This window comes from Canis lupus, chromosome 3 (assembly GCF_048164855.1).
Source record: "Canis lupus baileyi chromosome 3, mCanLup2.hap1, whole genome shotgun sequence".
In the NCBI taxonomy this organism is placed as follows: domain Eukaryota; kingdom Metazoa; phylum Chordata; class Mammalia; order Carnivora; family Canidae; genus Canis; species Canis lupus.
The window spans coordinates 49,944,995-49,961,762 of record NC_132840.1 but is presented as its reverse complement, the minus strand read 5'-3'; the positions used below and the strand labels follow the sequence as shown (position 1 = coordinate 49,961,762).

The 16,768-nt window shown below is 45.7% G+C and overlaps 2 protein-coding genes and 1 long non-coding RNA gene across 12 annotated transcripts in view; 1 reads left to right on the top strand and 2 right to left on the bottom strand.

Moving 5' to 3' along the window:
- TVP23C (trans-golgi network vesicle protein 23 homolog C) overlaps positions 1-5,693 on the bottom strand; it is a 19,521-nt gene extending 13,828 nt beyond the window's left edge. The window contains exons 1-2 of one of the 6 annotated variants that reach the window (XM_072821052.1): positions 5,540-5,693; positions 604-686 (exon numbers count right to left, since the gene is read on the bottom strand). In XM_072821052.1, coding sequence (XP_072677153.1) covers positions 604-686; positions 5,540-5,551 — 95 coding nt within the window. In that variant the 5' untranslated portion in view covers positions 5,552-5,693. Of the gene's footprint in view, positions 1-603; positions 687-4,462; positions 4,591-4,925; positions 5,210-5,539 lie in introns of those variants that run through there. The other 5 variants (XM_072821054.1, XM_072821050.1, XM_072821055.1 and 2 more) reach the window with 5 other exon arrangements.
- LOC140630578 (uncharacterized) lies at positions 5,050-16,768 on the top strand. Its single transcript, XR_012028300.1, has 3 exons — positions 5,050-5,672; positions 6,325-6,479; positions 16,559-16,768. It is a non-coding gene; the product is annotated as an uncharacterized lncRNA (long non-coding RNA).
- The window catches only part of FBXW10B (F-box and WD repeat domain containing 10B), a 37,695-nt gene continuing 30,100 nt past the window's right edge, over positions 9,174-16,768 (bottom strand). For 2 of the 5 annotated variants that reach the window (XM_072821044.1, XM_072821045.1), the window contains exons 12-14: positions 15,711-15,979; positions 14,759-14,914; positions 9,174-10,043 (exon numbers count right to left, since the gene is read on the bottom strand). In XM_072821044.1, the coding sequence (XP_072677145.1) occupies positions 9,223-10,043; positions 14,759-14,914; positions 15,711-15,979 (1,246 nt within the window). In that variant the 3' untranslated portion in view covers positions 9,174-9,222. Of the gene's footprint in view, positions 10,044-11,509; positions 11,615-14,758; positions 14,915-15,710; positions 15,980-16,768 lie in introns of all 5 variants that reach the window. The other 3 variants (XM_072821049.1, XM_072821047.1, XM_072821048.1) reach the window with 3 other exon arrangements.

Sequence of the window (16,768 nt, the reverse complement as noted above, 5' to 3'; positions counted from 1 at the left end):
CCTCACCAACCCCAACCCCAACCCCACCCCATCCAGTCATAAGGCACCACTAATATATTGCTGCCTCTACACATTGGCCAATTCTGGACATTTCACATAGATGAAATCATACATTATGTGGTCTTTTATGACTGGCATCTCTCACTTAGCATAACATTTTCAAAGGTCAGGTAGACTTTGTAGTAAGCAAATTTCTTTAGAGGGAACTAAATTTGGAATAGAAATATGTTTGGCTTGACATGTTCATGTTATTTTATTGATAAAACACATGATTTTGAAATTTACATAGTAAACCAAACTGGAATGGGTCTACAGAAACTAAAGAAATGGTATGTTCTTGGTAAACAGGAGCTAGAAGTAAAAATACCAATGATCACAAAATCGGATTCACAGATGTGAAAACTCGGCAATGAGTAAAATTCCATATGCCAGTTATTCCCAAAGCAAATCTGAAAGGTCCTCTTTGTCTCAGATCAAAGCTCAAACTAGTGATGTCCACTATTCATAAGGACATAACAAGCGTTCTGCCTCGAATCCCATCAGCTGGTGCCCATCTACAGACAGAACAGCACTGGGCACTCACACAACTCTTAAACCTCCTACCTGATCTTGGATTTTTTTGGTCTGTTACTCGTCTCCTCTTCCGCATCAAACAGGGAAACATCCTCAGTGTCGTCATTACTGTCCTAGCAGGAAAATTAAATCTCCATGAAGTAAGGTGAAATTCAGTACCCACGTGCCTCCCACAAAGAAGGCAGCACGCCAAAAAAAAAAAAAAAAAAAAGAGGCAGCACGCCAGTCCAAATGGAAGACAAGAGTAAGACACTGTCATGGACATCAGGGAGTTCACAACCTAGGGAAAGGGCACCCCAAGATCATGTGGCAACGAGCCATCACTCCCCGCTGCTGAGCCCTATGAGAAAACCCAGGGGTGCCAATGATGCTCCTGCAAACTTCCCACGTGCGCTCTCAGCGGCTCTCTCCCCAGCCACAGCGAAAGCAGAGACCATCGGGGACACATTCGATGCTTTTGGCTCCTTCATGAAACCATCTGCCTATAATATCCTTGTTTCCCTGGCCCCTTCTCACCCTTCGATTTTTAGCCAAAGTGAACGCAAACTGTTGGTCTTGGAATCTCCTGCCTCCTTGGGGGCTTAACTCCATCAATTTTCCCTTTATTTACACTTCCTTGTCTCTTCGGCTCTTCCAATTGGATCTTTCCAATCAGGAAATGAACTTTTTCAGGTGTCATTTATTTCTTGAACAAGATGTTTTAAAAACCCTCATCCTGAACCTCCCCTTCTCTCTTTGGCATTGGTCCCACTAGGCATTCCTCCCTTTCACAGCCTTAGATTCTAAGTGGCTAAGATCCCAACTCATTGCTTCAGCCTCAAGCACAACAAACCTGCTTTTACACCTTGCCTAGTGCCAGCCATCCACCACTCACCTGTCTTTACCTCATCCCTGCCAGACTCCAGACCCTCATTACCCACAGAAGTCATCTCCCTTTTTTTTTTTTTTTTTTTAAAGATTTTATTTATTTACTCATGGGAGACACACAGAGAGAGAGGCGGAGATTCAGGCAGACGCAGAAGCAGACTCCCTGCAGGGAGCCTGATACGGCACTAGATCCCAAGACCCTAGGATCACAACCTGAGCCAAAGACAGACACTCAGCCACTGAGCCACCCAGGTGCCACAGAAGCGATCTCCCTAATGTGAGCCACACCAGGTCATTCCCCTCTGCAAATCTGTTCAGTGGTTCTCCTCCATGTATAAGATAAAACTTAACTCCTCCATGCATAGTACAAGACGTCTCATGATCTGATCCCCCTACTTATCTTCAGACTGTCCCTCCCACTGAGTAATGCAGCAGCACCACTGCTACATGTTCTCTGAAAACACCATGGTCTCCCATCTGTCTCCCTTTCTCATGTGTTCTCCACACAGAAAACTCTTCCTGTCTCCATCCTCTACATAGCTCACCATTAGGCAACACCAGATCTCTTTCTAATTTCAGCTAAAATACTGAAAGAACTAAGAAACTTTCACTGAAATCCCCAGGCTTCCCATTTCCCATGTTCCCACAGCACCAGGACAAATGCTCACCTGCACAACCATCTCAAGGTACCTGCAGGTCTCCAATGACTACCTCCATCTAGACTCTATGCTACAGGAGAGCAGGGAGTGTCACTCCTCGTGCACTGCATTGTAGTAAGTCCTAGTGTCCAGTAGAGCACCCTGCCAGGTGGTACAGTATTTATTGAAGGCAACAGCGAATGCACAAAGGAGGTGACTGCAGACTATGATCAGAGACAGGAGAAATACAAGTGCAAATGAGAGCAGGGGAAGCAAGAAGCTCATTTCTGTTAGTGAGTTCTGGAAGAGGGCTTCTGTGCTGGGCACTGACAGAGCAAGGGGGCCCCCTGTTCACACAAGGGACTTGGTGTATTTTCAAAGGCAGAAAGTAGAAATACACAGGTATATATAGGGAATGGCCAAGAAGTCCACATGGTAAGTGAACAGTGAGAGAAGCAGAACAAGAGCTAAAGCTTTAAAAGGAAAATGGACTCAGAGATCGGAGACCAGTAGTTCTCAACCTTGGTCTATAGGCTGGAATTGCCTAAGGTGCTTTTAAAAAGGAAACAAAACAAAACAAACAAACCCTGATGTTTGGGTCCCCACCCCAAGGTTCAGATGTAATTGGTCTGGGGAGTGGTCTGGGCATCTGGATTTTTTTAAACTCCCCTCCCCAAGATGATAAAAATGTGCAGCCAAGACTGAGATCCACTGTATGATGCTATGGATTGAGACTTCCGCCCTTGATCCCAACAGTCCACAATTTACATCCAGCAGCCAGGGTGACCTTTCACACTTAGATTATCAACCTCCTGACAACCTAGAGGACTTTGAAAAACTGACTCCCTATCAGGACCCATGGTGATCTAGCCCCGCCCACTTCTAAGACCTTATCTCCGGACACCCCCTTCACGATCTGTATGCACTGAATAATGCTTCCTCTCCCTCCTGCCAAAGACACCCTGGTTCTAATGCCTGGAATTCATAAATATGTCAATTTACTTAGCAAAAAGATTTTTTGCAGATGTGACTGAATTAAGGATCTTGAGTGGGGAAGTGGAGCCTAGATTATACAGGTGGGCCCAACGATGTAATTACAATGGTCTTTATAGAGGAACAGAGGAGGGTCAGAGTCAGAGAGGGTACTGAGACCATGAAATGCAGAAGTCAGAGAGATTTGAAGATGGAAGAAGACCACTAGCCAGGAATGCAAGTGGCCTCTAGAAGCTAGAAACAGCAAGGACAAATCTAAGATTCTCTCCTAGAGCCTCCAGAAGGAACACAACTCAGCCAATACCTTCAGGTTAGCCAGCCCTCAGGACTCATTTTGGACTTCTGACCCAGAACTGTGACGTGATAAATCTGAATTAAGCCACTAAATTTATGATAATCTGCAGCAACAGGAAACCTATAGAGTAACTGTGCCCATGCCACACTAAGTCTTCTTTTTAATTCCTTGAACATGCCAAATTTGCACCCCACTGGGTCCTTTTACATTTGTTCTATCTAGTTCTTCCTAGAACACTCTTTTCTCTTACCCTGTTCTTTGTAAAACTGGCTTATTAAATAAATACCGAGCGCCAAGCACTGTTTTTAAGTGGTACACCCTGTAATAAGAAAAAAGACAAATAGTTCTGCACTTTTGGAGCTGCCTTTACCAAGATGGGGAAGGCTGTGGGCACATCAGGGTGAAATTAAGAGTTTTGAACTTTAAGCTGAAGATTCTGATATTAAGAACTTTAAAAAAAAAATTGAGAATAGGAACCATTAGCATGTCCTGCGCACAGGACTATCACATTCCAATTTAGGTATTAAAAGGAAAATTCTGGGGCAGCCCCGGTGGTGTAGCAGTTTAGCTACTAGCCCAGGGCGTGATCCTGGAGACCTGGGATCAAGTCCCACTTCGGGCTCCCTGCATGGAGCCTGCTTCTCCCTCTGCCTGTGTGTCCCTGCCTCTCTCTCTATGTCTCTCTGAATAAATAAAAAAAAATTTAAAAAAAGGAAAATTCTGGCTACTGTATGGAGACTCTGGGAGGGAGAGGGAAAGACAAAGACACAAAGCTATGAGGCTGGTTTAGGATTCTAATCCTAATAACAGAGTCAAGAGGTAATGGGTTGCTCTAGGGTGGATGCATTGGAGGCGGTGAAATGAAGTGGACGCCTGGGTGGCTCAGTCCATTAAGCTTCCAGCTCTGGTCGTGATCCCAAGATCAGGCCTTGAGCAGGCAGCCTGCTTCTCCCTCTCCCTCCGCCTGCCTTTCCCCCTGCTTGTGCTCTCTCCCTGTCAAATAAATAATAAAATCTTAAATTAAAAAAAAAAATGGGAACAGTCAGCATGGTGTTTTTCTTCAGCCTGGGTTCACGTTCTGAAAGCGGAATCTAACCATCATTGGAGGGACGTCTGGGTGGCTCCGAAGCTGAGCATCTGCCTTCGGCTCAGGGCGTGACCCCGGAGGTCCCGGGATCGAGTCCCAGGTCGGGTTCCCTGCGTGGAGCCTGGGTTCCTCTGCCTCTGTCTCTTCCTCTCTGTGTCTCTCATGAATAAATAATTAAAAATCCTTAAAAAAATAATAATAACCATCATTGGATCTTCTCCACTCAAGCGACCTCCTCAGAGTGGTCTTTTCTGACCATAAATTCTAAGGTTGTCCTGTTTCTCTGATACTTGCCACATCACTGTGTGTTTGCCCTCATTACCTGAAAACCTCCTCAGCTATGTGACTTATTCTCTCCTCCCACCCCCGGCACCATAAGCCTGTCTGTCTGTACTGCTCACAGCCCTATCCCAGGCCCAGAACAGTGAGTGCCAGGCCCATAGTAATCCCTCAGTAAGAAAAAAATACCTACATTTTTTAGTGAAAGTGCACTATAAGCAGCAAAAAAGTTTCTAGCATGGGAAGAGATTATTAAATGATTCTTACTCATCTGGTCGCAAACGGCAACTAACTCTTAAGGGCACAGATGCGATCACCAAAGTGGTAACAATCACCACTGGCGTCACTCCGGCAACGGACGCACGGAGGCAACGGACGCACGGAGGCCAAGGCTCCATCCCTGGCGGTGCCTCCTCCTCGCACTGGACGGCGGAGCAGCCCTCGGAGTCCCGGAACGGCTGGGGAAAGCCGGACCACCCGCAACTTCACACCTGAGAGCGTCCCCGCAGCCCGGCACCCGCGCCGCCCAGCGCCCCGCGTCGGCGGCCACGGGGCTTCTGCACAGGCGCAGCCGGGCCACCCTCCTCCACCACAGGCCTCGGGGCTCCCGACCGCGCTCCCGGACACGCGCCCGCGGCCCTCGCCCCCCCGCGGCTCCCACGCCCAGGCTGGGGCTGCAAGCGGGGCTGCAGGCTCAAGGGCCCGGGGCCGCCACACTGGCGCCCCTCGGACCCGGCAGGCCCGGCGCCCAGCCACACCCACACCCACACCCACACCCGCCCTCCAGGCGCGCCCGCAGCCCCTCACCTGCTGCAACATGACGGCCCTGCGCCAGCCCCACTTCCGGGAGCCACGTCAGCCCCGCAGCTGACGCGACGCGGTCGCCACGGGAGGGGCGGGACAAAGGACAAGCGCGGACCGTGCCCACTTCCGCTTCCAGGTGCTTCCCAAGGGGCGTGACTGCGGGGGCGGGGCGAGCACGTGGGCGGGGCATCCGGGGCGGAGCGCGAGGCCGGTTGGGGTCTCGGGGGCGGGGCGAGGGCGTGGGCGGGGCGAGCTGGGGCGGAGCGCGAGGCCGGTTGGGGGGTCTCGGGGGCGGGGCGAGGGCGTGGGCGGGGCGAGCTGGGGCGGAGCGCGAGGCCGGTTGGGGTCTCGGGGGCGGGGCGAGGGCGTGGGCGGGGCGAGCTGGGGCGGAGCGCGAGGCCGGTTGGGGTCTCGGGGGCGGGGCGAGGGCGTGGGCGGGGCGAGCTGGGGCGGAGCGCGAGGCCGGTTGGGGGTCTCGGGGGCGGGGCGAGGGTGTGGGCGGGGCAAGCTGGGGCGGAGCGCGAGGTGGCGGGCGGCGGGCGGCGGGCGGCGGGGGTCTGGGCGAGCGCAGGGAGGGACTCGGCTCCCGTTAGCCGGCTGCGAAGCGAGGACTGAGCGGGGGCGGAGGGCTGGTCCCAGCGGAGCGAAAGACCCTGGCGAGAGCATCCCCAAGGCTCCATCCGTGACCTGAGAGCAAGGGGCGTGGGGCCCTATTGTTTCACAGTTGCATTGTGTTTGAATGTTTTACAGCATATGTTCATGTACTGTATGTGTACCCTAAATTGTAGAAGCAACTGAAAAAAGATAAACGTGCTCCTGTAAAGAGGCGGGAAGGTGCTAAGAAGAAACGAGATGGAGGGCTCTAAATGCAGGGAGGAAGACAGGCCAGGAAACAGGAAGGAACAGAGGTTGAGAGCGTGGGTTTGAGTCCCTGCATCTCCAGGTACTAGCTGCCCAGCTAGCTTCTACGTCCATCGCTCCCCAGTTATAAAGTGGGGATGAAAACAGTATCCCAGGGCAGCCCGGGTGGCTCGGCGGTTTAGCGCCGCCTTCAGTCCAGGGCGTGATCCTGGAGACCTGGGATCGAGTCCCCTGTCCATATTGGGCTCCCTGCTTCTCCCTCTGCCTGTGTCTCTGCCTCTCTCTCAATCTGTGTCTCTCAAAATCTTTAAAAAAAAAAGGAAGAAAATGGTATCCCAGTAGGGTAAACGTGCTTACTAAATGGAATTCTTATTACTGCTTTTAAGTTTAATCGCTGGAGGTATCATTTCACTCCGTGAAGGACCTGAAATTCAACGACTTTACGTCATCTCTGACACTGTGATTATAATAGTGTGATTGTAACAATAGCCTATCTGCCCAGCCTACATCAAAGTGCTGTTGGGAGACTCATGGAATTAACACATTTCCTTCATGGAGGGGATCCCTTCCATAGAAATCACAATTTTTACATGGCTATTTATTAGTGCTGCGTTAATTTACTTGAGAGTGAGCAGGGAGGAAGAGAGAGAGAAACTGAAGCTGATGCCACAGAGAGCGCAGAGCCAACTCAGGGCTGTATCCCAGGACTCTGAGATCATGACCTGAGCTGAAATCAAGAGTTGGTTGCTTACTGGACTGAGCCACCCAAGCACCCCTGCATTCTATCTGAATCTATTACTTCCTATGTCAAAAAAGCTTGGTTCAGTCTACCTGCTGTGCAGGCAAAAGCCCAATTCTTCCCTACTGTGTTTTTCCACTATCTCCTTTACTCTTCCCATAAAGCACTTCTCTTCTGGTCACTAGATGCGTGGAAGTTTCTTCCCCACGCCAAGCAATTTTCTGGAATACCAGCTGGGTATCCTACAATTCAATTCAATTCTGACAGTATCTATCAGGAGATAGAAGCCAGATCCCACAGGTTATAGGCTCAGTCCCAGAAGACCCTCACACACATGTGTTTGCACTCTCTCACACACACACTCTTCAGATGCCACTTGGAGGCCCAGTTTCTCACCTGGGCTTCTGACCAACTGGCTATAGATCAAAGGTTCCAATGACCTCCTTCTTAAGTTCAATTAATTTGCTAGAGGGGCTCACAGAACTCAGGGAAACATTTACTTACCTGTATTAAAAGACACAGATGAACAACCAAATAAAGACATACAAGGCAGGGCAGCCCTGGTGGCTCAGCGGTTTAGCGCTGCCTTCAGCCCAGGGTGTGATCCTGGAAACCTGGGATCGAGTCCCACGTCGGGCTCCCTGCATGGAGCCTGCTTCTCCCTCTGCCTGTGTCTCTGCCTCTCTCTCTCTCATAGAGAGAGAATTGCATAAATAAATAAATTTTTTTTTAAAAAGACATATAGGGCAAGGTCTGAGAGAGTCTGTGGAGTTGGGGTGTGTCACCTTCCCCATGTGTTCACCAACCTGGAAACTCTCTGAGCCCCATGCTATTGAGATTTTTATGGCGGCTTCATCACAGTAGGTATCATGGATCATGAACTCCATTTCCAGCCACTCTCTCCTCTCTGAAGGAAGGGGGGGGGGCTAAAATCTCTAACCTTCTAATCCTGACTTGGTCTTTCCGGTGACCAGCCCCCATCCAGGAGCCATCCAGGAGCTCACTCTGAGTCCCCTCATTAGAACAAAAGATGCTCCTAGTGGTCATATCAGTTAGGAATTTATAAGGGTTTCAGAAGCTCTGTGCCAGGAACTGGGGGCAGAGACCAATATATATTTTCCATTATTTCACACCATACTGTGGTCATGCTGAGCCATCAAGGAGAAGCCACCCCTTTGGATAGGGCTTGAGCTCTCCAATGGGCCATAACTCCCATAGTGTACTACATTTTTTTTCTTTAATTACTTGCCTCGTCCCTGACATCATCCTTGGAAGGTCTAAGTGGAAACATCAACACATTTGATATGAGTGTCCTTCTTTGAAGAAAAGACAAATATGCTTAATTCTGTTCCACAGGAGTTAGCTCTGAGAAGGAAAAGAATACATAATGTTCTCAAATGCAATAGGTCAGCCCTACTAAGGGCCTCTCCTTTTATTTTTTGTTTTTGTTTTTGTTTTTTGTTTTTTTTATTTATTTATTTATGATAGTCACACAGAGAGAGAGAGAGAGAGGCAGAGACATAGGCAGAGGGAGAAGCAGGCTCCATGCACCGGGAGCCCGACATGGGATTCAATCCCGGGTCTCCAGGATCGCGCCCCGGGCCAAAGGCAGGCGCTAAACCGCTGTGCCACCCAGGGATCCCAGGGCCTCTCCTTTTAGATTAACTGGACTCATTGAGCTTCATCAGGCTTCAGTGCAAAAATACCAGGGAATTCCAATGCATTATTCCGATACAGTATTATCAGTTCATTTGCTATCAGAATAATAGCACTAAATTGGTGGTGATGAGTGGTATTTAATTTTCCAATGATCACTTTCCCATCTCCCACCAGTGATGTTGGGCTTTCATAAGTTTCATTAAATGGTTTTCAGTGGGAACACAGATGGCAATCTCTCCCAGTAACCCCACCCCACCCCCGTTTTCTTGATGATAGTATCAATTCTTTGGTTCTTAGGAAGATAATTAAGACTACCCACATCGCCAAGGTATAGTCCAAAACAAACAAACAAGCAAAACAAAAGGCCAAACACCAACATCCACTTGGTTCTCTGTTTATTTTAAGATGTTCATTTCCCAAGGCTGGTTCAGATAAACATGTTTTGTCCAAGTTCAGGGGCTGCTGTTTTCCCTCGCTTCATGAAATTATCGATAGGTAGCCCTTTGATTTTCCTGATCCATGCAGCTTTGCTGGCTTTTTCTGGATTGACCACTCCACTGGGCTCTCTGGCCTGATACTCCTTCATCTTGGCTTCCCCATACTCTTTCTCCTCCTTTACCGTCAACAACATGAACTCAGTGTTCATTCTAAAGGGATCAAGGGTCTTGTAGAAGCGAGGTCGTTCTTTCTTGACAGACTTGGTTGTCATGCCCATTGGTGGAGCCAGCATGCGGTTGGGTTTAATAACCTGCAGGCTGGTTAATGGGCTGAAGTTGCGCACGGTCCCATCGATGGAGCTGGTCGCCTGGTCTTCACCCCTGAGGCTGCTCTCGAATCTGGGGCGGATAATCACAGGCTGGGGTATGGTGGACTGGACCCTGGGACTGTGCAAAGAGTTCTTCAGGTTGGGCTGCAGTTTCTGGATCTCAAGGGGAATATTGGTTTGTTTCACATTGATGGGAGGGTGGTTCCACCTCAACCTATCGACTGCGTGTTGGACTGATTTTCCTTTGAAACTCAGGACCTTCCTTGGATGGGAAATTGAAGGTCCCCAGGCATCAATGACTTGGGTTTGGGGCCTCCGGGGATAGGCAAACTCCCCTGAATTATGAGCCTGCTGCAGGGCATTAACTGTCAGAAGGAACTGATCTGGCGACATAGGGATTTGCCAGCGCTTTTTCTTTGAACGCCTGATCAAGTCTCCAGGAGTTTTGAGTTGTCCTTCTTTTTGTACTTTTTCCCCATCCTCTAGTTTTTCAGAAAGAGAAAACAAAAGCAAGTCAGAGTGTTCCATGAAAACCAGTAAGTAGTTATGCATGAAAATTAAACCCATTCTAATGGCTGTGCAAACTGAGGTCTTTGTTATCCAATGGCCATGCCAAGATGTGGACAAAAATCCTCTGTGACACTGGAAATGATGACATATTCAACACAACAAGTGTTTAATAAATCTCCTAGAACCTGAGGACAAGTGTGTATTAAACTCTAGATATGCATGTTTTGGAGGGAAGGGATATAATCCCAGTATTTCACACATTTTGAAACCTCCCTGTAGGAGGGAGCTTCACCCCTCTTTTATGATTCACAGAAAATAGGCCTTCTAAATTTATAGTAATGAGGGATGCCTGGATGGCTCAATGGTTGAGCATCTGCCTTCGGCTCAGGGCCTGATCCCATGGACCTGGGATCAACCCTGCATCAGGTTCCCTGCTCAGTGGGGAGCCTGCTTCTCCCTCTGTCCATGTCTCTGCCTCTCTCTCTGTGTCTCTCATGAATAAATAAATATTTTAAAAACATAAAATAAAAAAATAAATTTATAGTAATGAATCTCTAAACAAAAATTGTATCATAAAGTTTGATCTCCGTCTTATTGATTACTAATCAAACTTGATTCTAAATGATCTTTGGGCATTTCCAAAACCAAAACAGCCTCCAAAATATATATCACCTCTAGGAAATGCAAAATATCACAACATAACCAAAAAGTGCAATTTCTGAAAAGGAGTTCCTAAAATGTTTTTGAGTAATAGCAGCAGTTCCAAAAGCCACTTGACATGAACAAGAGATTCACTCTAGCATACTAATACAATCAAGGCTTCCAAGATGCTAAATACCTATGAAGTAACAAGGATGTCTTCACACATGAGCAAATCTATTTTATCTCTCCCATTTGGGCTTTTCAATCCCTACAATACCTCACAGATATACTGAAAGCATTATCCCCATTTTTTAAAAAAGATTTTGTTTATTTATTCATGAGAGACACCCAGAGAGAAGCAGAGACACAGGCAGAGGGAGAAGCAGGCTCCCTGCAGGGAGCCCAATGTGGGACTTGATCCCAGGACTCCGGAATCATGACCTGAGCCAAAGGCAGACGCTCAACCACGGAGCTACCTGGGTGCCCTGCATTATCCCCATTTTACAAAAGGAATAACTCAGTCATGAAAAATAGAAGTTATTTGTCTAGTCCAACCTAACAATTAAAAGTCTGTATCCCAAATTATGTCAATGCATAACTAGCAAATAAAACGCAAAGTGCACTGAGCATATAATTTTCCTTGACAAAAAGGGCTTTATCCCAAGATGTTTGTGTATGGGAATACTAAGAAGGAAGTTTCAAATATCTCCCTGTCTACTTTGTTAGAAAAATAATATCTCATTAAATTATTAAATGTTGTGGGGAACCTGGGGTGGCTCAATGGTTGAGCGTCTACCTTTGGCTCAGGGTGCGATTCCAGATAGGATCAAGTCCTTCATGGGCTCACCGTAGGGAGCCTGCTTCTCCCTCTGCTTATGTGTCTGCATCTCTCTTTGTGTCTCTCATGAATAAATAAATAAAAATCTTTTTAAAAATTATTAAATATTGTTAAATCATTAAATATTATTTAATAATTACAGTATTAAATGATTATATTACATATTATTACATTCCTGTTAAATTGTAAAATATTAAGTATTTTTACTAAAGCATACAAAAATAAAATTAAGATGTCAAAATCTGTCCTTCTAATCTCATAATAAACCACTCTGCATGTGTGTGTGAAAACATACATAGCTTTTCTCCTCTAAGAAAAAGAATTGTGTCGGGGCACCTGAATGCCTGAGTCAGCTAAGCGTCTGACTTGACTTTAGCTCAGGTCACAAGATTGAGCCCCACCCAAGTCAGGCTCCCAGCTCAGTGTAGAGTCAGCTTGAGATTCTCTCCTTCTCCCTCTGCCCCGCCCCCACACTGTCTCTAAAATAAATAAATAAACAAAATCTTAAAAAAAAAAGGAATTGTGTTGAAAAAGTGGGGTTAGAAGGAAATACCTCAACTTAATAAAGACCATATATGAAAAACCCACAGCTAACATACTCAGTGGTGACACACACACACACATATACAGAAGAATATTACGTAGTCATTAAAAAGGATGAAATTATGCCATTTGAGACAACATAGATTGATCTGGAGGGTATTATGCTAAGTTCAATAAGTCAGACCAAGAAAGACAAACACCACATGATTTCACTCACAAGTGAACAAGTGAAACTTAAAAAAAAAAAAAAAAGAATAAACAAAAAGTAGAATCAGACCTAAAAATACAGAGCACAACCTTATGTGCAAGTAGTTGTGCAAGTGGTGGGGAAATGAGCAAAATGGGTGAAGGGAAGTGAGAGATACAGGCTTCCAGTAAAGAAATGAATGAAGTCTCAGGAATAAAAGGCACAGCATAAGGATTACAGTCAATGATATTGTAATAGAGTTGTATGGGGACAAATGGCAGCTACACTTGTGGTGAACAGGGTGTCATATACAAATCTGTCAAATCCTTATGTTGTACATCTGAAGCTAATGGAACGCTGTGGGTCAACTATACTCAAATTTTTTTTTAAGGAATTGTGATGACTCATTGTTCATTAATGTGTCTTTTTTTGTATAAGAATATATTGTGAATCTCTAAGTCACTATATGTGGATCCTCATGATACAATTTTTAGCTAGTAGATCATATTCCACAGTATGAATTTTTCTTTATCAACTTAGTCATTGCCCACTGGTGGACATTTCATTTGTTAGTGATCAACTTTAAAGAAATGCAAATACTATTTTTATTTATCACATAAGCAAGTGCAAAATTATGGATAAGCAAGTACAAAACTATGGATAACACCCAGTTTGGGCATGGATGCAATGGGAGTTCTCATGCATTGTTGGTGGGACTGTAAGTTGATGAATCATTTTTTAAGGATGACTGTGGCAATATCCTTCTGAATTTTTTCTATTTTTATTTTTTTATTTCTTAAGAAAACACCCTCAAGGCAGGGCTTAAACTCATGACCCTGAGATCAAGACCTGAGTTGAGATCAAGAGTCAGATGCTTAACCAACTGAGCCACCCAGGTGCTCCTCTAATTTTTTTTAATCCAAAGAAAATAATCAGTTATGCTAGTGTTATCTTCTTTTTTCATTATTTTAAAACATTTTAATTCCAGTATAGTGAACATACAGTATTATGTTAGCTTCAGGTATACAATATAGTAATTCAATCATTCTATACATTACCTAGTACTCATCATGACAAGCGTACTCTTCATCCCCTCCACCTATTTTACCCATCCCCCCTACCCACCTCCTCTCTGGTCACCATCAGTTTATTCTCTACAGTTAGGGGTCTGGTTTTGGTCTTTATTTCTTTGTTTGTTTTGCTTTGTTTCTTAAATTTCACAAAAAAGTGAAATCATATGGTATTTGTTCTTCTCTGACTGACTTATTTCACTTAGCATTATACCTAGATCCAAATGGAAATATTTTTCCTTTTTATAGCTAAGTAATATTCCAGTGTGTGTGTGTGTGTGTGTGTGTGTGTGTGTATGTACCACCTCTTCTTTTTTTTCCAATTCTTTTTAAATTTATTTATATGTGAGAGAGAGCATGAGCAGGAAGGACAGAGGGAGAGGGAGAGAGAATCTGAAGCAGACTCTGCGCAGAGCATGGAGCCTGATTGCAGGGCTAGATCTCACAACCCTGAGATCATGACCTGAGCGAAAACCAAGAATCAGTCACCTATATATCTGAGCTGCCCAGGCACCCCTATACCACCTCTTCTTTATCCATTCATCTATTGATGGACACTCGGGGAACTTCCATAGTTTGGCTATTGTAAATAATGCTGCAGTAAACAAGGATGTAATATCTTTCCAATTTTTATAGGTTTATTTATTTATTTACTTACTTACTTATTTATTTTAGAGAGAGAGCCCAAGCAGGGGTAGAGGGAGAAAGAGAGAAAAGCAGATTCCCCACTAAGTGCAGAGCCTGCTGTGAGGCTCAATCTCACGACTCTGAGATCATGACCTGAGCTGAAATCAAGAGTCAGATGCTTCACCAGCTGAGCCATCCAGGTGCCCCAATATCTTTCTAATTTTTAAGGGCAGTTATCCTTTGCCTCCGCATTGCCACTCCTAAGACTTTACACTATAGATATACCTCTATGGGTACATAAACATTAGGTATATTCAAGGATGCCCATTGTTAGTATAGCCCTCCTGAAACTTAGTTTTACCCTCACCTTGAAGCTGGTCTTTATAGGGAATTTGATTCAAAGAACCACTATTACATTAGCAAAAAATATTTGAAAGCAATCTAAATTTTTACCAAAGTCTCTCTCAAAAACAACAAAGGGATGTCCTATTCATGATGACACACCAGTCCAAGAAGTGAGAAGTCTCAGTGGCAGGCATGGGAGGCAGCCTGTGAGCCCTAAACTGGAAACACAGCTCTTCCAAAGGTTTTCATGCTGGACCTCAAGTTAGTAAGGAAAACCAATAACCCTTCAGCAAAGTCAGACATTTTACCCACTCTGAATTCTCAAAGATAAGCAAAGTCATTGACTTGCTGAAAAACTAGACAGGACAGACCAAGTGAGCAATAGAGAGACAGGGAGGGAGAGGATCTTGCCCCTGATCTGGAATAAAATATCACCATTGGTTGTATCTCCTGTGAGGGATTTTGTTTCAGAACTCTCTTGTCCACCATCTATGCCATTTGCTTCCTTAGAAACAGGACTTGCTCTCTTCTTGCCATCTCTCCGGGGCGATTTTAACTTTCCTTGACTTTGAGGTGCCTCTAATAACACTTCTAAAGGAAGATTAAGGAGGAAATCATAGTAATTACATAATTCAGTTAGGTCTAAATAATGGGGGCATAGCTGGTAATTTGGCTGATTTTCACCCAAACTATCACCTTGTTGTTTGTCGTCAGGTGACACTAGGTAAGTCGTCTGGAGCCTGAGGTCTGCATCACCTCCTGCCTCTTCTCTCACCCACTTTTTCAACTGATTGTCAAGCTTTAGGCATTATCTAAACCTACTGGTCTCTCTTTTCAAGACAGAGCTCATCATTTGTCGTGTAACACACCTGGACGCGATCTCTTGATGTTCTCTCTAGAGCCGCAGATCCAGTTTCACATAACAAATATGGGACAAGTGAAAGGAAGGAGTCTGGCATTCCACACACCACTCACACGCATGTACACACACGCGCATCTGCTTCCTACTAGTATTCTCTGGGTATGCATGTTATCAACCAGGGCTCTAGAGATAATACATTCTGCATAGAACATTTTTCTATGGTATAATAATATCTTGTCTCTGTTCTAAGGAAATAATTATGCAATCTATGTTTGAATGGGGGTGGAGAGCGTTGGTTGTTTTTCGTTTTAATGGCAAGTGGTAAGGGCCAGTATCATCTACTGTACAAAGATTCTAGTATGTTTGTAAACCCAGGTCTTGAAAATCAGGAGATTCTCTTGAGCTGGAGAATGGTCTCCCACCTTCCTTAAAGGTTCTCATACAGAAAAACTAGTCCTGCCAGCCCCCCCTCCCCAGGTGGTTCATCGGGTACCACTGAGGTGGCCTAGGATGCAGCTCTCTTACCTGTAGGTACCTTGGTTGCCTTGAGGAAAACTCGGGACCTGTAGGGTTTACTTAATAAGGACTCCTGGGCCACAGTTTGTTTACTGGACATGGAGTCCTTCAGGCTGAAAACCTGAGTGCTAGACCTGGAGAGAATTTCTGTGAGGCCATTTTCTTCCCAGTCATCCTCTTTATCCTTCTTCTTTTGTTTGGCCCGGTCCGGAGCATACTGCCACTTTATATTCTCAAACTGGAACATGAGAATATTGCTCTCCGTGTTGATCACCATCCTGGAACCAAAACAACAAGATTGCCCACAAAAGGCAAGGAGGCCACAACTACCCGGCCTCCAGCATTTCAAATACTGTCCCATCTGGGGCAGCCCCAGTGGCGCAGCGGTTTAGCACCGCCTGCAGCCAAGGGTGTGATCCTGGAGACCCAGGATCGAGTCCCATGTTGGGTTACCTGCATGGAGCCTGCTTCTCCCTCTGCCTGCTTCTCCCTCTGCCTGTGTCTCTGCCTCTCTATCTCTCTCATGAATAAATAAATAAAGTCTTTAAAAAAAAACAAAACAAATACTGTCCCATCCAATGCTAAGCCCAAGGGCCTAAGAAATGACTCTACAAACAGGATGGTGGAGGTGATTGGAGGGTCTGGAGCCATGAATGGTAGCAGGCCAGGCAACAGGGGTAATTCTCTTTAAAATTAACTGTAAGCAGGGTACATATGTTTTGATCACTTCACTTTTCAAGGTAAAATATTTTAAAATAAATTTCCGTTCATAGAGTGAGTGCCAAGTCCCTAGGGTGCCCAAAGCAGAAAGGTTAGGTACTCATTAATGTCTTAAAATTCACTCTTTTTTTTTTTAGGGCACAGCATCCAAATGCCATGTTTCGGGGATCCCTGGGTGGCGCAGCGGTTTGGCGCCTGCCTTTGGCCCAGGGCGCGATCCTGGAGACCTGGGATCGAATCCCATGTCGGGCTCCCGGTGCATGGAGCCTGCTTCTCCCTCTGCCTGTGTCTCTGCCTCTCTCTCTGTGTGTGTGTGACTATCATAAATAAATAAAGATTAAAAAAAA